Source organism: Sapajus apella, unplaced genomic scaffold (assembly GCF_009761245.1).
Source record: "Sapajus apella isolate SASKATOON/1434 unplaced genomic scaffold, GSC_monkey_1.0 scaffold6, whole genome shotgun sequence".
Classification (NCBI taxonomy): Eukaryota; Metazoa; Chordata; class Mammalia; order Primates; family Cebidae; genus Sapajus; species Sapajus apella.
Window position 1 is genome coordinate 30,915,818 of NW_022436946.1, and position 21,738 is coordinate 30,937,555.

The window sequence follows — 21,738 nt, forward strand, 5'->3', positions numbered from 1 at the left end:
TGCCTCTGGTACCAGCTACTTAGGAGGCTGAGGTGGAAGAATCACTTGAGCCTGGGTGATTGAGGCTGCAGTGAGCCATGATTGTGCCACTGTACTCTGACCTGGGCAACAGAGTAAAGTCCTGTCTCAGAAAAAAGAAGTAAAGCTTTTCTTTCTTCAAAAAAAAAAAAAAAGTATCCATATATTTTTAATTTTAATTTTTTCTTTATGAAATTTTTATAAAATTTACTCCATTTTTAAAAATACTGTAAAACTTTGTTTTCAAAAAGACAGTTGTTTTTTAATTGGTAGAGACAGAAGGTAGCAATTAATATCAATGCAGTTTGACCTTTAAAATTGTCTCTAAAATATCTGGCACCTATCAACCAGTAGAATATATTATATATTTCATATCTATTGCTGCACTAAGAATTTAAAAACTAAAGATTAAATTATTTTCTGAAATAAAGATTTGCTTTAGTTTAAACAAATAAGAAAATTTTTTTAATTTTAACAAATGTATAGAAACTAATACCATGTACTACATAATTTGAATATAATATATAGTTTGAAGCAACTACTTGTTCTTACTCTTTATTCAACACATACCTTTCTAGATATTCTGTAATAAAAGTATTTATCAAGATTGCCTAAACCTTTTAATACAGAGGGCTTTTTTTTTTCTTTTCTTTTGAGTTAAAGAGGTTTTACATTAATATGTATTTCTTTTGAGTATATTAAAGTCAGCTGTTTAATTATAGCCATAAAAATTAGTTCACTTTACATTGCTTTGCTCATTCTTTATCTTTTAAAGTGCCATGTAATTTTCATGCTGAATAAAGGCTATTTATTGCAATTCTACTAATTTATTTTTAAAAAGAACAGAATAAATTTTGACGCTGCATTGCATGATTAAGACTTTCTGCATATAATTCACATTACTGTCTTGAGCATGAATTCAAAGATTTTAGATGGCCTTATTTTGATGTGCTTTCAAAGTTAATATAAAATATCTAAGTATATTTCAGCACTAAATTGCATGATAATATTTTTCTGCGTATAGTTTATATTATTTTCTTGAGTGTAGATACAAAGATTAATCACATATCCTAAGATGGAAAGTACTGTTTTGGAGTTCTTTCAAGGTAAAGTATGTTACAACATAAAATATTTAAGTGTATTTATTTTTGGTGGCGAAATTTAAAACTGTAGATTATAAATGTATAACTGTTATATACTGTGGTACTTCCAATCATGCACTTTAAATATTGCATTTCTTCATAAGTTTCATCTGTTAATAGTTCAAATGCAAGTCAAATTAACCGATGAGGGATCTATCGATTCAGCAAAGTCTTGAAGTAGGTATTGCAGAAAATAAGATACACTACTGTGAGCTGATTGATTTCCTACTAATTGAAGTGCACACTCAGTTTGGGATAGGGATCCAGGGCGACTGTTAGTCTATATGGCACCTTGTGCAAAGCAGAAAAGCATGTCCATTCTTTTTTGATGGACACAGATCTGTACTGGGGTGGATGGCTTGGTGAGCAGAATGCTCGGTAGATTTTAATCCCCACTTGGTCAGGTGCCAAGTAATAGCTTTGAGATATCATTATTCTGCATGTAACACAGCCTTTCCACCTTTCCCATAAACATTTCAACAAGTTATCCTCAGAAACGTGAAAGGCAGTCACCATGGCTCCCCATGCTTAGGCTGGGACTAGGGTTGAACTTCCAAACATAGTGGGTAGGTGCCTTCTTTATTTCAAGAACCAACTTGCTGGGAAGAGAATGGCTCTACCAGTTACAAATCAGGGTTCACAAATGCCTATTTTTGTATCTGTTACCCTTTTATGGTTTACTTTTTCATTCTAGGCTGTCTTTAATATTTATTCTGCTTTTCATTGCATAAAATGGTGAGAAGTCACGTGGTATAATTTATCTTACAGCTGTGGCTGTGACATTCTCTTTAAAATTTATTTATTTATTTTGAGACAGAGTTTTGCTCTTGTTGCCCAGGCTGGAGTGCAGTGGCATGATCTCAGCTCACTACAACCTCAGCCTCCTGGGTTTAAACGATTCTCCTGCCTCAGCCTCCTGAGTAGCTGGGATTACAGATGTGCGCCACCATGCCTAGCTAATATTTTGTATTTTTAGTAGAGACAGGGTTTCATCATGTTGGCCAGGCTGGCCTTGAATTCCTGACCTCAGGTGATCCACCCGCTTTGGCCTCCCAAAGTACAGGGATTACAGGCGCGAGCCACGGCGCCGGGCCGCTGTGATATTCTTAAGTGCATTTCACATTTGCAGGATTTATTTCAATCTGTAAATCATGGGTGCTGTTGCCATTTAGAGGTATAAGGGGTTGCATATCCGGAATCAAAGGGTTGTTCCACCTTGGCTCCAAAACTTTAACCTCTGAAACCTTAGGTTTTTATAGAAATTAATAAGCGAAATTCTTAAAGTTTGAACAAGTAGAGTCACTTCTTTGGAAATACATTAAGACAGATTAAACCTAGATTGTATCGTTTCTCACCAGTGCTTGACTATTTCAATAAAGCCATATGCTAACCTTTATAACTAACTCTGTTTTATAAGTTTGTCCAGAACCATTCTGGAAGGCTAATTATCACCCTAAGCTCACTACAGTCTGTGACTATTCCTGCTGCTTTTTAAAGGGATATGGTGGATTGCTTTGGACCTTTCCTTTTTCCAGTTCTTTCCTCCTTTCTTGTTTTGTATGTCTGATGATTCCCCACACTTTCTCTTTCTTTCCCAGATACCTTTCTTTGTGAGACATGTGAGGCAACTTATTTCTGCCTTCCATGAATCAAAAGAGAGTCTTTCCCATTTACAAAAACCTACTTCAAAGTTTCCTCTTCTCATTGGCTTTTTTGGCCATAGATACTCTTTTACCAGTATATAAAAGCATAGAGTGATTTATGTTGCTTATGGAACACATTTTACGACTTTGTATCTGGTTCTCCTAAGTTCCTCTTAGATTTAGACTTCTTTTAGAATACAGTTATATAATTTTAAGTTACTCTATCCTGTGTATGAGAATAGGAAAAGGTCAGTTAAATGGTTTTATCAAATGCATATATGAACATGTATAATATATACATATACATGTGTTTTATATTTTTATTCTTACCAAAATACTTAATTCTAAGTATATTAAGACATACGGAAGTAATACAGACATATTAAGGCTGATGTCTGTTTTCAAAAGGAGTGACAAATCAGCTTTCCATAGTGAAAGAAAAGTACCTGACATTATTATTATGACTGAATAAAAGATTGTGGGATGTTTGAGACATTTTAAAAACTTAAAGGTTTTCAAGACCTTTGAGTTAAATAAAAAATAAAAAAATTTACATAAGGATTGTAAATTATAAACTGATGCATCTTTTAAATAGTAGGTTTTTAATTCTCAAATAATCTTAGCTAACATTTGTTGAATGCTTAACTACATGCCTGAGCCTGTTCAAAGTGAACTATATGTAGTTAACATAGCCTGGTGAGGTGTTGATACTAACAAGTGACAGAGCTAGGATTTTAACTCAGAGCTCACAGTCCTAACTATTTTACTTTGCTTCTTTACAAGTAAATGGTTTAACTATTCATACTCTTTATTTGAAGTGACTATAACTTAATGAATATGTTAGTTTTCTTGTGTTTTTATTTCATAGTACAAATTTTTATTGCAACATAACATAGGTATTCATTGTATTCTAAATGTGAGCTGCAATCTTCTTTAGACAGTCTATAAACAATATAACTAAACTGTCTATTTTCAGAATAATTACAGAAAGTAAAATTTTAAATGGTGACATTAAATAGTTATTTGTATGATATATTTTAAGTGGAAACGTTAAGGCAATTATTTTACTATCATTAATATCCTTAAAATGCTTTTCTTCCTTTGATGGGTGTTTGTGAACCATCTCTTGTATTTATTCTTCATTGTGTACTGTTCTGGGGCATAGATTTCCTTGCTGAAACAGAATCTGGAGATACAGCTTTCCCAGTCTCAGACTTCTTTGCAGCAACTGCAAGCCCAGTTTACACAAGAACGACAGCGACTTACACAAGAGCTTGAAGAATTAGAGGGGCAACATCAGCAAAGACAGAAATCATTAAAAGAAGCACATGTCCTTGCATTTCAAACTATGGAGGAGGAAAAGGAAAAGGAGCAAAGAGTAAGTTTTATGTGACATACGTTCAAATGTAATCCAATAATCTAATAATAATTAGTCTTCAAATTTTTAAGATTTTTTTTTTCTATTTTTTGAGACAGGGTCTCGCTCTGTCACCCAGGCTGAGGTGCAGTTTCACTGCAGTGTTGACCTCCTAGACTGGTGATTTTCCCACCTGTGTGTTGAGTGGCTGGGACTACAAGTGTACACCACCATGCCTGGATAATTTTTAAATTTTTTTGTAGAAGTGGTCTCACAATGTTGCCCAGGCTGGTCTTGAATCTGGAGTTCAAGTAATCTTTCCACCTTATCGTCCCAAATTGCTGGGATTACAGATGTGAACCACTGTGCCTAGGCCATTCAATATATAGACAGTATACATCGAGTCAAACTGGTTTCATGATGATTCATTTATTCTACTGAAATGACCCTAATGACTTTTTTCAAATGTTGATTATCTTATATCTAGTTTTCCTGAAAATGAACTAAAAACATTTTCTATTTCTTAAATAATAACTGAGTTTTAGAAACTATTTTCTATTTTGTTTGTGTTTTCCTTCCTATATTCTAGCGTAATAATTTGAATTTGTTTGTCCTATTCTAGGCTCTTGAAAATCATTTACAACAGAAGCATTCTGCAGAGCTTCAATCATTAAAAGATGCACACAGAGAGTCAATGGAGGGCTTCCGGATAGAAATGGAACAGGAACTTCAGACTCTTCGGTTTGAGTTAGAAGATGAAGGAAAGGCTATGCTTGGTACTTTGAAAAGATTACAGTCTTGTCATATTCACATGTACATTCTTAACATTTTTAAAATTTAACATAAAATCAAGTTTTATTTTATAATTTTGAAACATCTAGATGAATATCTTAGTGTACTGCCTATTTTATTTGAAGTTACCAGATGGAGAGGCAAGTAAGATGGATTAGAATAGGCAGGACACAAACAGTAAAGTGAGTTCCCCTCAGCTCTCTCTGTACTCCAGCTATGCAAGCAATGCCACTGGTACTCTGATCTGTCCTCTTTGGATTATGTGGAGTCAGGACATTGAGGTGTTCCAGAAATCAGTCACTGCCCAGTAGAAAGGCCACATGGAGCCACATGTCCTTAAACTACGCAGTCATATGGTTTTTTCCACTTCATGATTTTGTTTTAATGAGAAAAGCCAGGATTAGGTCTGACTTTTCTGTTGAGGCATATACCTCAAAATTTATTTGAGATTTTTACCTATGAGGTGTTCACATCATTACTTTTTATAGGTAGATAAGTTGAGTTTTGAAGAAAAACAGGATATATATTTAAAGATTTGTTTTTGGTTTTTTTTTTTTTTTTTGGAGACGGAGTTTCGCTCTTGTTACCCAGGCTGGAGTGCAATGGCGCGATCTCGGCTCACCGCAACCTCCGCCTCCTGGGTTCAAGCAATTCTCCTGCCTCAGCCTCCTGAGTAGCTGGGACTACAGGCACGCGCCACCATGCCCAGCTAATTTTTTGTATTTTTAGTAGAGACGGGGTTTCACCATGTTGACCAGGATGATCTCGATCTCTTGACCTCGTGATCCACCCGCCTCGGCCTCCCAAAGTGCTGGGATTACAGGCTTGAGCCACCGCGCCCGGCCTGGTTTTGTTTTTTAATTCAATAACTTTTTATTCTTACCATCTTATTTTTCTTTCTGTTTGCCTTTATTCCAAATTTTCCTAATATTTTTAACATATTGTCATGCTTCAGTGGCACATGCTTTCCAAGTCATTATTTGGAGCAAAGAAGACTGAAATGTTAACTATATTTTGGGCCTCACAGGGAAAGCCATCTGACTCTGTTTCTCATCTATAATGTTGCTGGGAACCCCAGACCAAGCCGTTAAAGTTCTCCTCTCCTTTCTTTAAAAGCCACTATGATGGTTAGCATGAAAATCAAGTGTAGACATTTGTCACAGATTTGTGAAAAGCGTAGTCATGTGCTAGAGACTGCTGAACAACGAGAATTAAAAAATGAACTACTGCCCTGTCTTTGCACAGGGATTATAGTCAAATGTAGAGTTGGCTTTTATAGAAATGTGGCCAAAAGGGAATACACATGTTCCACCGCTTTGTGAAGACAGGCGAAATAGTCCAAGTGTTGGAACTATTGTGGTTTAGTCCATTGAAACATGGTCCACTAAACGTAATTTAAATATGCCTTTGTTGGCCAGGTGTGGTGGCTCATGCCTGTAATCCCAGCACTTTGGGAAGCCAAGGCATGTGGATCACCTGTGGTCAGGAGTTTGAGACCAGCCTGACCAACATGGTGAAACTCTGTCTCTAGTAAAAATAGAAAATTAGCCAGGCATGGTGTTGCGTGCCTGTAATCCCAGCTACTTTGGAGGCTGAGGCAGGAGAGTCGCTTGAAGCTGGTGGGTGGAGGTTGCAGTGAGCCAAGATCATGCCATTGCATTGCAGTGTGGGCAACAAGAGCAAAACTCCAACTCAAAATAAATAAATAAATAAATAAATAAGTCTTTGTTGACAAAAGTTTTGGGTCTTTAAAAAAATTTTATTTTGAAATAATTGTAGATTCACATGCTGTTTTAAGAAATAATATAAAGACATCTCTTTAACCAGTTCCCCCAACACCTTGCAAAACTATGGTACAGTATCACAACTGGCATGGCAAAGATACTGTCAAGATTCAGAACATTTCCATCACCATGAAGATGCCTCATGTTGTCATTTATTACCACACCTGTCTTTTCAGTCCTCACCTCCTAAAACACCTGACAACCATTACCTTGTTCATTTCTGTAATTTTGTCAGGTTAAGTATGCTGTAATTTGGGGCTGGGCATGGTGGCTCACACCTGTAATCCCAGCACTTTGGGAGGCCAATGCAGGAGGATCACAAGATCAAGAGTTCCAGACCATCTTGGCCAATATGGTGAAACCCCGTCTCTATTTTAAAAATACAAAAATTAGCTGGGTGTGGTGGCACCTGCCTGTAGTCTCGGCTACTCAGGAGGCTGAGGCGGGAGAATCGCATGAACCTAGGAGGCAGAGGTTGCAGTGAATCGAAATTGTGCCATTGCACTCCAGCCTGTAACACAGTGAGACTCTATCTCAAAAAGAAGGAAAAAAAGAAAAAAGAATGCTCTAATTCTACACATGGAATCATACAATAATTAACTTTTTTGGGGAGAAGGGATAGAGTCTCGCTCTGTCGCCCAGGCTAGGAGTGCAGTGATAATCTCAGCTCACTGCAACCTCTGCCTCCCAGGTTCAAGCGATCCTCCTGTCTCAGCCTCCTAAGTAGTTGGGACTATAAGCATGTGCTGTCACCCCCAGCTAATTTTTGTATTTTTTGTAGGCAGAGTTTCGCCATGTTGCACAAGCTGGTCTTGAACTCCAGGCCTCAAATGATCTGTGGGTCTCAGCCTTCCAAAGTGCTGGGATTACAGGTGTGAACCACCATGCCCAGTAGTATTTAGCATGTAGAGGTTCGCCTTTTTTCACTCAGCATGATTCTCTGAAGTCATCCAGGCTACTGTGTTTATCAATAGTTTGTTTCTTTTTATTGCCAAGTAGTATTCTATGGTATTGTTCCACCATAGTTTGTTTTACCCGTTAAAGATCACCTGAACTTTTAGTTCTTAGCTGTTACAAATAAAGCTGCTATAAACATTCATATACAAATTTAATATAAACATAAGTTTTTATGTCTCTGGGAAAGTGCCCAGAAGTGCGGTTGCTGGGTCATATGGCAGTTGCATGTGTAGTTTGACAACAAACTGTCAAACGTTTTCTAGAGTGACTATACCATTTTACATCCCTATTAGCATTATATAAATTTTGCTCACATCCTCACCAACATCCTCACATAAATCATCTTTGGTCTCGAACGCCTGACTTCAGGTGATCCACCTGCTTCATCCTTCCAAAGTGTTGAGATTACAGGTGTGAACCACCATGCCCGGCTGACTCTTTTTCTTTCACTGCCACATCCTGTCACTCCCTCTTCTTAAACATTTCTTTTATTTGTTTCCTTTTCTTTAGTCCTCTGCCATACTTAGATTTTGGCTGTATCATTTCTTGCCTGGATTATTGCCATATCCTTGCATATCTCCTTTCCTGCGGTAAATTCTCTAGACTCCAGTCATGGTAAACTTTGTAATGCTCAAATCTCACCATATGACAACCCACTTCAAATCTTTCAGTGATTCCCCATGTCCTACCTTAGTGTGTGTCATGGTTTCCTGCCGAAGAAGCCCTTAACACCAGGGGAAACAACTTAGGCTTTACACGGTGGTCTCAAGAGAAGACCTGAATTGGCTAGCTACAAGCACAACTTGTCTTTGAAGTCTCATGTTTTCACTTAAAATTTATAAATGTGTATTTTACTCACTTAAATCTCTGTTTATGTAATATATAATTAGTGGATTTTCCAAAAATCTTAAAGTAAAATTCATGTTTCAGAAGATGATCATGTGCATTCTCGCAAGTTCCTTCATGCATACCGCCACACGTATCACAGTTTGAGAACTGTGAGCCTTAGGTTAAAATGAAAATCATTTTGTACTAAAATTTTCTCCCTTTAGATTCCATTTTCTTTCCAGTATGACCATATGCACTGTGGCCTCCTGCCATACCAACCCTCTTAGAGTTTGCCAGACAGACCAGGCTCTTTCTGCTTTTACATATGATATCCCTTCTTCCTGAATGCATTTTCCTTCTCTACTTGGAGAACTCTGACCCTGTCTTTCAAACAGTTACTGTGACAATTCCCTTCCCCAGTTTCCCTTTCCTAGAAAATCTGGGTTCTTGCATTACCGTGCTTTTATCATACCTAATAGTTGTCATCTCTGATATCCTACTTAGTTTTCTGGCATAATGTCTTCCGCTCAACCCTATGCAATTATGAAGTTTCTGTCATACTTTATTCTCTCTTAGAATAGTGCCTGGCGTTCAATAAATGTTTATAGACTGTATGAAATAATCCCAAACTCAAACGAAGGTGGTGACCTTTAGATCACTAAAAACATTGACCAACCAGGCTCCTTTAGGGATATTATTGAAGAATTTTTATTTGGGTGAGAAGTTGCCTCCTAAATATTTGTTATGGTACTATTAAACTCTAAAATGTTATTCTTTCTGTCGCCCAGGCTGGAGTGCAATGGTGTGACCTTGGCTCACTACAATGTCCACCTCCCGGATTCACGCACTTCTTCTGTCTTAGCCTCCTGAGTAGCTGGGATTACAGGCGCCCGCCACCACACCCAGCTAATTTTTTGTATTTTTAGTAGAGACGAGTTTCACCATGTTGGCCAGGCTGATCTTGAATTCCTGACCTCAGGTGATCCAACTGCCTTGGCCTCCCAAAGTGCTGGGATTGCAGTCGTGAGCCACCGCCCCGGCCGAATTCTATTACTCTAATAGTGAAAGAGATGAGTTAAAAATACATTATCTTCACCGGGCACGGTGGCTCACGCCTGTAATCCCAGCACTTTGGGAGGCCGAGGCGGGTGGATCACGAGGTCAAGAGATTGAGACCATCCTGGTCAAAATGGTGAAACCCCATCTCTACTATAAACTACAAAAAATTAGCTGGGCATGGTGGCATGTGCCTGTAATCCCAGCTACTCAGGAGGCTGAGGCAGGAGAATTGCCTGAACCCAGGAGGCGGAGGTTGCGGTGAGCCGAGATTGCGCCATTGCACTCCAGCCTGGGCAACAAGAACGAAACTCCGACTCAAAAGAAAAAAATATATCATCTTCATTAGCACTTTACCTACATACTGAAAGCATGTAGGCACAGTGGCTCATGGCTGTAATCCCAGCACTTTGGGAGGCAAAGGAGGGTGGATTATGAGGTCAGGAGTTCAAGTCCAGCGTGACCAACATGGTAAAATCCTGTCTTTACTAAAAATACAAAAATTAGCTGGGTGTGGTGGCATGTGTCAGTAATCCCAACTACTCAGGAAGCTGAGGAAGAAGAATCACTTGAACCGGGTAGGCTGAGTTTGCAGTGAGCTGAGATCATGCCACTGAACTCCAGCCTGGGCAACAGAGTGAGACTGTGTCTCAAAATAAAACAAACCAAAACCTTGATCCACCCAGACATTTGAAATTTTTTATATCCTTATCAAAGCTAGATTAACTTTACATTCATGATAGTATATTGTAGTCTACAATATTTAAATTTATGATAGTTCATAATCTAGTAGTAATTTAATGAACATATACAAGTGTTCTATTTTGTAAAATAATATATTTTGACTTCAATAATTTTGATCTAAAGTATTGATAATATTTTTTAAATGTGCCAAGCTTACTTTTTTTGCCTTGCAATTCCAGCTTCCTTGCGCTCAGAACTCAACCATCAACATGCAGCTGCAATTGATTTGTTACGGCATAATCATCATCAAGAATTGGCAGCTGCTAAAATGGAATTAGAGAGAAGCATAGACATCAGCAGAAGACAGGTAAGTAGGAGTATTCTGTACTCTGATTTCTTAAATGTGAATAGATTGAATGTTCATAATTTTCTGAAAATTATTTTGTAATAACTCTTATTTTCACTAGTGATCACATTCTATTTATGTTGAAGAGCTTTATTTTATTTTTTTATTTATTCAAGACTGGGTCTCACTTTGTCACTGAGGCTGGAGTGGAGTGGCATGATCACAGAAAGGAGCTTAACTGTCAGATAACTGCTAGAGCAGCACTAAACGAAGTCTGCTTTCTAAGCCATAGGATGTATGTGCTTTAGGAGGGCCTCTTATAGATGCACATTCTTTTTAGATTATAGGCAATGGTGCCACAATTATTCTTCAAAATCATATAAAACTTACTGAGAATGTAAGAGCCCTGTGTTCTAGTCTCAACTCAGCCACTGATTATAAATCATCTTTGGGTGTTGGTTTTCTCATCTGTAAAATGAAAGAGATGTCTTTGATCTTTTGGGTTCCTTACAACCTGACGTCATTGAAGCTATATTCATATACATACTTCTTATATGTATGGAAAGAGGAGAGGCCTTGAGGTTTTCTCATTTCAGCAGTTTGCTCTTGAAGAAGCAATGTCAGAGTGATTACATTTGACACTCCAGTATGTCATTTTCTTCCCCACAGATAAACACAGAAATCAAATATGTAGAAAACTTCTAAAAAGTACTTGTTTTTTACAGAGTAAGGAGCACATGTGTAGAATAACAGATTTACAAGACGAATTAAGACACAGAGAGCATCACATCTCTGAACTGGATAAGGAGGTTCAGCACCTTCATGAGAATATAAGTGCCCTAACCAAAGAACTGGAATTTAAGGGGAAAGAAATTCTCAGAATACGAAGTGAATCTAACCAACAGATGAGGTATGCCATTAGTTACAACAGAAAGAATATGCAATGTGATCTGAAAAACTGTTGTGCTGAAATTTACTAATCTATGCCTATTTTTGTGACTAGACTGCCTTTCTAGTAAAATATTGAAGACTACTTTTTACTTTATTTGATGACTATATTATAATGTAGAACACAGATGAAATGTTTATATCCTGAATGATGTATTCATTGGAAATTGTATATAATTAACTGAAATCTTTTTAAAATGATATTTGAAAAAGCATTAAGGCCGGGCGCGGTGGCTCACACCTGTAATCCCAGCACTTTGGGAGGCCGAGGCGGGTGGATCACGAGGTCAAGAGATCGAGACCATCCTGGTCAACACGGTGAAACCCCGTCTCTACTAAAACTACAAAAAATTAGCTGGGCATGGTGGCGCGTGCCTGTAGTCCCAGCTACTCAGGAGGCTGAGGCAGGAGAATTGCCTGAACCCAGGAGGCGGAGGTTGCGGTGAGCCGAGGTCGCGCCATTGCACTTCAGCCTGGGTAACAAAAGCGAAACTCCGTCTCAAAAAAAAAAAAGAAAAAAAAAAAGAAAAAGCATTAAAGGAGACAACTTTAACAAAGCCGGAAGTTTATAGCAGAAAGTAAGTAGCTTAATTTAGGCTATTTACATTAATTTTCTGTATATTATACCAAAAACCGTTTCAAATCTGGTAGAATAATAGAAAGTTTTGAAAGCTTGACTTCAGAATAACATTTTCTTAACTAAAAATAAATTAAACAGGTTGCATGAACAAGATTTAAACAAGAGGCTTGAAAAAGAGTTGGATGTCATGACAGCAGACCACCTCAGAGAGAAAAATATCATGCGGGCAAATTTTAATCAGACTAGCGAGCTACTCAAGAAAATAAATGCAGCTTTACAAGTGTCGTAAGTTATATGAGAAAATTCATATGTGGATAATAAATTTAGGACTGCTAAGTTTAATCTCAAATTAGCTGTATTTTGACTCTAATAAAAAGGATACTTTAAAAAGAAAATTTTAGTGCTATGTTACAGATGGTAATTCCAGTGCTATATGTTCTTTAATTAGGATGAGCCAGTCAAATGATGTTTTATCAACTGAGACTGCAACAGTTCTGCTAGAACAGTACTTACCTAAAGAATGTCCCTTATGATCATGAACTATTATGCCATGGTGAAAACTGAAACTATGGCTATTATGTGTTATCTAAAAAGAATATATAGTGAACAATAGGACTATTATGATCCTATATACACACTAACAATGTATATTTTGCAAAAATATCAAAATATTTTAACAAATACCAACTTTTAATAGTAATGGTTCCCTCAAAAGAATGGATTAAGAGGTACTGGAGATGAGAAAGAGCAGACTTTCTTTTTATGTACTCTACTTACGTATTGTTTAAATTTCTACAACAAGCATTTAATCGTCTTATGATTTTAAAAATCAATAAAGGAAAAACGTTACAAATAAAGTTACTACTTATATATAGTAACTATGATATCGTTAAAACCAAAATTTGTAATTCTTAATGTTCTTTGAAAACATTTAATAACTCCTTTCCTAGATACTTATGATACTTATAAACTGATATAGCTAATACAGTTTCTACTCAGTCCATCTCTGTGGCCTAAACCCTGGTCCAACATAAGTTATTTCAGAATTAATCTACTCTAAGCTGCTGCTAATAATTTTTTCACCTTTAGTCTCTCCTCTTCCAATCAAATATATAATCCACATACTTCATTAAAGTCACAGTTAGTGACTAATCCCATTTTCCTTCATGTCAAAGTCAAATGTAAACTTGTAGCTCCCATGTGCCTTATTCCACATCATGCAACATCAACCCTTATTCCTTATTCCATCTACTGTCTTTTTATCAGCCTAGTGGATTTTCTTGGTTCCCTGTGTTGTCCTCTACAGTCTAGAATAACCTCCTTTGTTGTTACTGTTTAAGTATTATCCTCAAATCTAAAAATTATTTTCTTTTATGTCATTTATGTGACCAATTTAGTCGCACAGTAAAGATTGTTACATACATAGGTACCACCACCACACATACATAGACACACACATATTCACTTAAGCCACAGCAGAAAAAGGTCCCCAGTGGTTATTTACTTGAGTATGCTCTGAGATGAGTTTCTCTTTCTGATGGACATATTCAGAATCTTCATGTTAGTTAAACACCCTACAAATGTTTCATGAATGAATTTTATGATTCTTTCCCCATCATATTTACCACTTTTTGAAGTTGCCTTTAAATGGTGAGGAAACTTGTGTTACTCCCCTGATCACTCTGATTTTGGTGTTTGCTGTTATTAAATCCTTTTGGGCCTCGTAACCTCATACTTTTGCAGAAATGATGTACAATAGACCTCAGTTCCTTGGCTGTCATTTTTTCCTGGCCTCAGAGTTATTCATCAGACAGAGACTGAAATTTTGGCATCCCCTAATTGATTCTCTGAAAAATCATGGTCACATAAAGAATAACATCAGTCTGTCTGTGTGTCCTGTCTCCTTAGGAACATTAATTTACAAAGAGTAATGGTGTGTCCTTGTTTTTGCTTTACTCTGTCGCATATGGTTTTGCATATTATAAATCTTCAGTAGGTAGCAAATAACTTAGTTTTTTGTTTTATGATCATTTTTAATAATTGAAGAATTATTTACCTTTAAGTAAAATATCTGCTTTTCTAGACCCTCCTTTCATTTTATGTTTCCAGTTGGGTCCATGCTAACCAACCATGCTTTTTTTTTCACCAGAAACCTACTGCCAGCATGTAATTACCCTCTAGCTTTAGGTGTTTACTCCTTTAGTTAAAAACAAACACATATCAAATTTTTTTTCGACCAGCACTGTCCAATAGATTGTGGTAATGAAAATATTTTGTATCCACTCTGTCCAGGTTAGTAGCTTTTACCCAAAAATGGCTACTGAACACGAACTGTGGTTACCATAACTGAAGAACTGAATTTTTAAATTTCATTTAATTTTAATTAATTTAAATGTAAATAGCCATATGCAGACTAATGGCCACAATGTTAGAAAGCATAGTTTTAGATAATTGGTTGTTTCTGTTCCATATCTTTAAATGCAGCCTGCTTGGATCTGCTGAATGGTTTGGATTTAGGCAGGTAGTTAGCAGGGAGAGTTGGTTCCAACTTATGAAGCTGTGGGAAACAATATATGAATTGTTCCCACCCTGTTCCAAAGGACTAGGGGATTCTATTGAGCTCCTTATCAACTGCACCTTGGCTTTAGAACTTCGAAATCAGAAGAGTCTTGTGGATTCCTAGAAGGTGTTGGTGGTGGAAACTCAAGGGACATAGTGTAGTCTGGCAGGCCAAAGCATGCTGCTGAGGAAGCTTTGGGGCAGCTGCAGCTTCTTGCTTCTGCTTCTGCCCCAAATCCTGTTGGACTCTCCTCCTAGAGAGGGAAGGGTGGGGCAACACATGTAAAGGATGGAAAATACCCCATAAATCTGGAGAGAGATCCAAGATGGCTGATCACTAGCAGCTTGGGATTGCAGCTCCCACTGAAAGAGCAGAGAACGAGAGGATGCCACACTTTCAGATCAATTTTTGTTGCTCACGCACCAGGAGATTCCCAGAGGAGGAGCCCCACGTGTCGCCAGCGCGACTCTTGAGGTCGGTGAGTCGGTTTTGCCGCTGCCTTGGTGTGGCGGTTCTTGGTGCAGAGTCAGAAAAGCACCATCAATCTTAAAGCCGCTGTTTTGGCCGGCGTAGTAGGTTGCTCAGATTCTAGCACCGGGAATCAACAAGTTGGACGTCCATTCAGAAACCCGACTATAAAGACGGTAATTATAAAGACCACAGATGGATAAATTTATAACGAAGGGAAAAAAACAGCCTAAAAAGGCTGAGAATACCCAAAATCAGAATGCCTCTCCCTCTACAGGGGATCACAGTTCCTCATCAGCAACAAAACAAGACCTGATGGAGAAAGACTGTGTTCCATTAGCAGAAGCTGGCTTTAAAAAGTGGATGATAAGAAACTTCTGGGAATTAAAAGAACTTGTTCTAACCCAATGCAAAGAAACTAAGAACTTTGAAAAAAGGTTTGACGAAACGTTAACAATAACACACAATTTAGAGAGGAATATAAGTGAATTAATGGAGCTGAAAAATACAACATGAGAACTTAGCGAACTATGCACAAGTTTTTTTTTTTTTTTTTTTTTTTAAATGCACAAGTTTTAACAGCCAAATTGATCAAGCAGAAAAGATATCAGAGGTCGAAGACCAACTTCATGAAATAAAACAAAAAGACAAGATTAGAGAAAAAGGATAAAAAAAAGAACGAGCAAAGTCTCCAAGAAATATGGGACTATGTGAAAAGACCTAATCTACGTTTGATAGGTGTACCTGAATGTGACGAAGAGAATCAATCCAAGCTGGAAAATACGCTTTAGGATATTATTCAGGAAAACTTTCCCAACCTAGCAAGGCAGGACAATATTCAACTCCAGGAAATACAGAGAACACCACAAAGATATTCCTCAAGAAGACCAACCTCAAGGCACATAATCGCCAGATTCACCAGGGTTGAAATGAAAGAGAAAATACTGAGGGCAGCCAGTGAGAAAGGTCAGGTTACCCATAAAGGGAAGCCCATCAGACTTACAGCAGATCTCTCAACAGAAACCCTACAAGACAGAAGAGAGTGGGGGCCAATATTCAACATCCTTAAAGAAAAGAACTTTCAACCCAGAATTTTACATCCAGCCAAACTAAGCTTCATAAGTGAAGGAAAAATAAAATCTTTTGTGAACAAGCAAGCACTCAGAGATTTCATCACCAGCAGGCCTGCTTTACAAGAGCTTCTGAAAGAACCACTACAAACAGAAAGGAACAACCAGTATCAGCCTTTCTAAAAAATACCAAAAAATAAAGAACATCAACATAATTAAGAAATTGCATCAACTAATGGGCAAAACAGCCAGCTAACATTAAATGACAGTATCAAACACACATATATGTTATTAATTCTAAATTTAAATTGACTAAATCCTCCAATCCAAAGACACAGACAGGCAAAAAAAGCCAAGACCCGTTGGTATGCTATATCCAGATCCATCTCACACGCAAGGATACACAAAGACTCAAAACAAAGGGATGGAGAAAAATTTACCAACCAAATGGAGAGCTAAAATAAATAAAGAGAAAGCAGGAGTTGCAATTTTTGCTGATAAAATAGATTTCAAAGCAACAAAGATCAAAAGAAGCAAAGAAGGGTATTACATAAAGATAAAAGGATCAATGTAACAAGAAGAGCTAAAGATCCTAAATATATATGCACCCAATACAGAAATACCCAGATATGTAAGACTTATAAAGAGACTTGGACTCCCACACAATAATAGTGGAAGACTTCAACATCAATATTAGATAGATCAATGAGACAGAACGTTAACATCGATATTTAGGACTTGAACTCAGATCCGGAACAAGTAGACTTAATTAACATTCATAGAACTCTCCACTTTAAATACACAAAATATACACTCTTATCAGTGCTACATCACACGTATTTACAGGTTTAAATGAAATATTGGTTGGCTGCTTGTTAATTATTTTCTTCCCTCTTTTTTTTTTTTTTTTTTTTTCACTGTCTCTATTATTAAACACAATTACAGGCATACCCAAGTTTTAGACTGCATTCTAGCCCGGGCAATAAAGCAACACCCCTGTTCTCTCTCCCTCTTCCTCTTCCTCTTTCTTCCTTTCCTTTATTCTTTTTCTTTTTTTTTTATTCTTTTTCTTTCTTTCTCTCATTCTTCTAAAAAAAAAAATTAATATCACTATCAACATTAATATTTAAATTTTGTGTTTAAGGAATTTACTTTTATGTTACATTATTTCAAGTTTGTTATTAAAAAAAGAAAAGAAAATACCCCATAAATCTATAAGTATTGTAGAAATGGTGATGAGGTCTATATTGCTTATAGAATGATGATTATTAGAAATTGTCTTCTCTGGTGCTGGAAATTAGTGTTCGATTTTCAGTGACTTTTATAGAAATTTTATTTTTCAGTGAAATAGTAGTAAAAACTTAAAAATGTGCTGATTCTGGTCTTAGAAACAAATGAGAGAATGGGCTATTTGATTTTATCTAAATGATTTACTCTATAAGTAAAGAAAGTTTAACCTAAATGAAACATTCTCTATAACTTGAGGTCATGGCTGATCTTTTATTATGTTAAAAAAAAAGGTGGTTCTGAGATTACTATTGATTGTTTAGGTTTACTTAACAAAAGATAATTTCTTCTTGAGAGAAATGTGGACTTTCTGGACTCAGATTTTAAATAGGTCAGTAATCCCCAATTGAAAAGAAGCACTCCATCATACCTGAATTACTTATTTTTTTTTTTTTAAGTTTCAAGTCCTTTTATGTATAATACTCAAATAACTTTTGTTGTTGTTGCCATTTGATTCCTAATTTACCATTCAGGTTTTTTTTTTGTTTTTTGTTTTTTTTTTTGAGAGAGAAAAAAGAGAGAGAGAAAGAAAGAAAGAAAAAAAAAAAGAATGGAAGAGAAAGAGGGAGAGAGAACAGGAGTCTTGCTTTATTGCCCAGGCTAGAATGCAGTCTAAAAATGCAGTAAAAATGAGTATTGAAAACCTCTTTTATTCCAATAATTGTGCTTAACAATAAAAACAGGAAGGAATAAGGGAGGAAATAACAAACAAGCAGCCAACCAATATTTCATTTAAACCTGTCAAATGCTATGCAATTACTGAGGAGCGACTTACTTCCAGTTATGTAATCACTTTTAGAGTAGGTGTGATGTGGTACTGATAAGAATGTATGTTTTGTGGATTTGGGGTGGAGAGTTCTGTAAATGTTTATTAAGTTTATTTGTTCCAGGTCTGAGTTCAAGTCCTGGATATCCTTGTTAATTTTCTGTCTTGTCGATCTGTCTAATATTGACAATGTGTTGTTAAAGTCTTCCACTATTGTTGTGTGGGAGTCTAAGTCTCTTTAAAAGTCATTAAGAACTTGCCTTATGTATCTGGGTGCTCCTGTATTGGGTGCATATATATTTAGGATCATTAGTTCTTCTTGTTGCATTGATCCTTTTACCATTATGTAATGTCCTTTGCCTCTTTTGATCTTTGTTGCTATAAAGTCTATTTTATCAGAGGCGAGAATTTCAACTCCTGCTTTTTATTTTTATTTATATTTTTTGCTCTCCATTTGGTTAGTAAATCTTCCTCCATCCCTTTGTTTTGAGTCTTTGTGTATCCTTGCATGTGAGATGGGTCTGGATGCAGCATACCGATGGGTTTTGCCTTTTTGTCCAATTTGCCTGTCTGTGTCTTTCGATTGGGGCATTTAATCGATTTAAATTTGGGATTAATAAAGTGAGTCTAATACTGCCATTAATCTAATTAGGATTAATATATGTGAGTCTAATACTGCCATTTGATGCTAGCTGGCTGTTTTGCCCATTAGTTGATGTAGATTCTTCATTATGTTGATGCTCTTTACCTTTTGGTATATTTTTGGAATGGCTGATACTGGTCCTTCCTTTCTATGCTTCTTTCAGAAGCTCTTGTAAAGCAGGCCTGGTGGTGATGAAATCTCTGAGTACTTGCTTGTTCACAAAAGATTTTATTTTTCCTTCACTTATGAAGCTTAGTTTGGCTGGATATGAAATTCTGGGTTGAAAGTTCTTTTCTTCAAGGATGTTGAATATTGACCCCCCACTCTCTTCTGGCTTGTAGGGTTTCTGCTGAGAGATCTGCTGTGAGTCTGATAGGCTCCCCTTTGTGGGTAACCTGACCTTTCACTCTGGCTGCCCTTAGCATTTTCTCCTTCATTTCAACCCTGATGAATCTGACAATTATGTGCCTTAGGGTTGCTCTTCTTGAGGAATATCTTTGTGGTCTCTGTATTACCTGGACTTGAATATTGTCCTGCCTTGCTAGGTTGGGAAAGTTTTCCTGAATAATATCCTGAAGAATATTTTCCAACTTGGATTCATTCTCTTTGTCACATTCAGGTACACCTATCAAACGTAGATTAGGTCTTTTCACATAGTCCCATATTTCTTGGAAACTTTGCTCATTCCTTTTTATCCTTTTTTCTCTAATCTTGTCTTCTCATTTTATTTCATTGAGTTGGTCTTCGACCTCTGATATCCTTTCTTCTGCTTGGTCATTCGACTGTTAAAACTTGTGCATACTTTGCAAAGTTCTTGTATTGTGTTTTTCAGCTCCATTAATTCACTTATATTCCTCTCTAAATTGTCTATGCCCGTTAGCATTTCGTCAAACCTTTTTTCAAGGTTCTTAGTTTCTTTGCATTGGGTTAGAACATGTTCTTTTAGCTCACAGAAGTTTCTTATTAATCACCTTCTGAAGTCTGATTCTGAGAATTCATCACACTCATTCTCCATCAGGCCTTGTTCCCTTGCTGATGAGGAGCTGCGATCCCCTGAAGGAGGAGAGGCATTCTGGTTTCGGATGTTTTCATCCTTTTTGCGCTGGTTTCTTACCATCTTTGTGTATTTATCCACCTGTCGTCTTTGTAATTGCCGACTTTCAGATTGGGTCTCAGTGGACGTCCAGCTTGTTGGTGGTGATGTTATCTCTGTTTCTGTTTTCCTTCGGCAGACGCCCCTCCCCCACAGAGCTGGACCTTCCGGGGTTCAGCTGTGCTTGCTGTGAAACTCTTAATGTCAGCATTTCCAATTGCTGTTTTTTTGTGGGGGTGGGACCAGCCAAGCCTGATCACCTGGCTCCCCACTTTGGAGCCCCCTTTTTTTCTTTTCCTAATTGAATGGTTGATTCTCTCCCAGGTGCCCCAGTCGCCCGCCAAAAAGGCGCTGGGATCTATGCAATTTCCCGCCCTGCTAAAACAGCGGCGCTGAGATTTCGTGGCGCTTTTCTGCCTGGGAACCTCCCGGTCTGGCTCCCGGCTTCAGTTCCCTTTTCAATCAGCTGAATGGGTGACTCTGCCTTCCCAGAGCTCCAAATGCCAACTAAAAGGGCACCCAGTCCCGCATACTCCACACTGAGAACCGCAGGATGCCGGCAAAACAGCTGCGCCGGATCCTCCACTGGGAGTCTCCTAGTCCGTAGGCAACAAAAATTCAATTGGAAGTCTGGCGTCCACTCACTCCTTGCACCTTCACTGGGAGCTGTAATCCTGAGCTGCTGCTAGTAGGCCATCTTGGATCTCTCTCAATTCAGGTTATTTTTGTAAGCTTTGTGAGATACGGAAGTAGTCTTGTCACAAATCAGAGTCTGTGTGTAATTTATGGGAAAAGAAAGGTTCAGCATTAAAGGGCTACAATTGCTGTATTTCCTTTAAGAGTGTAGAAAATGATGATATAATAGAGTTTTTTCATTGTTATAAAATTGAAGTTCTAGAATATATGTGTGCATAATATGCTAATGTTTGGTTTTGAAACAATAGTATACGATTTTTGGCTCTAAAATTCACTGATTTTTTTTAGCCTTTTGTTTGTTGTTAATAGGACTATAACTTGGAAACTTTGTATACAGGTTTTTAGGCATTTGTAATTAAGGCCTGTTTTGTCCATGAATCATAGACATTGACCTGTATATTCTCAGAGCCAAAGAAAGCAGGGCATGCATGCCTGGTGTGAATCCATCAGTGGCCCTAATTGGTAATTTCATATGTTCTACTTCTCCTTTCTCCCTTTTACCCCCTTTCTCTTCTTTCTTCTATCACTTTTAATGGAAATATGTAAAATTTGAGTAAAAGGCTATAATTGTGTGGTACTCTCAAGGCGGCATTTCCCAGGCTTTAATCATTCATACACATCCTTGGGAATTGGGTCGTTTCTGGCTCCTTACAATATTATTATCTTAATATTTTTAATTGGCTCATTTTAACCTAAATGTTTAACAGGAAAACTTAATAACACTACAGTAGAACATTTATCACTACTGAAAAATTTTATCCTTTATTCTAAATAGAAGCTAAGCTATAATTATATAAATGTAAATTTTGTGAAAATAAAACGTTATTAGATTTTAGCTAGCATTTATGCTGAAGGCCTACCTGTTGTGAAATAGAGTTAATAAACATAAGTAAATGAAGGCCATTTAAGATATATAGACCCAAACAACTTTTTTCTTGTGATTAGAAAGATTAAAGAACAAACTTAAAAACAACTGTGTATCCAGGAACAGAAAACCAAACACTGCATGTTATCACTTGT

At 37.1% G+C, this 21,738-nt stretch overlaps 1 protein-coding gene across 14 annotated transcripts in view; it reads left to right on the plus strand.

Annotated features, from left to right (window-relative positions):
- FAM184A (family with sequence similarity 184 member A) overlaps positions 1 to 21,738 on the plus strand; it is a 123,565-nt gene that overhangs the window by 91,250 nt on the left and 10,577 nt on the right. For 10 of the 14 annotated variants that reach the window (XR_004267836.1, XR_004267837.1, XR_004267835.1 and 7 more), the window contains 5 exons: positions 3,969 to 4,181; positions 4,783 to 4,936; positions 10,501 to 10,628; positions 11,333 to 11,517; positions 12,274 to 12,420. Coding sequence is in view for 11 of the 14 variants with exons in the window: in XM_032274921.1 (XP_032130812.1) it covers positions 3,969 to 4,181; positions 4,783 to 4,936; positions 10,501 to 10,628; positions 11,333 to 11,517; positions 12,274 to 12,420 (827 nt within the window). In the remaining 3 variants the exon portion in view is untranslated. The remainder of the gene's footprint in view (positions 1 to 3,968; positions 4,182 to 4,782; positions 4,937 to 10,500; positions 10,629 to 11,332; positions 11,518 to 12,273; positions 12,421 to 21,738) is intronic. The other 4 variants (XM_032274924.1, XM_032274926.1, XM_032274929.1 and 1 more) reach the window with 1 other exon arrangement.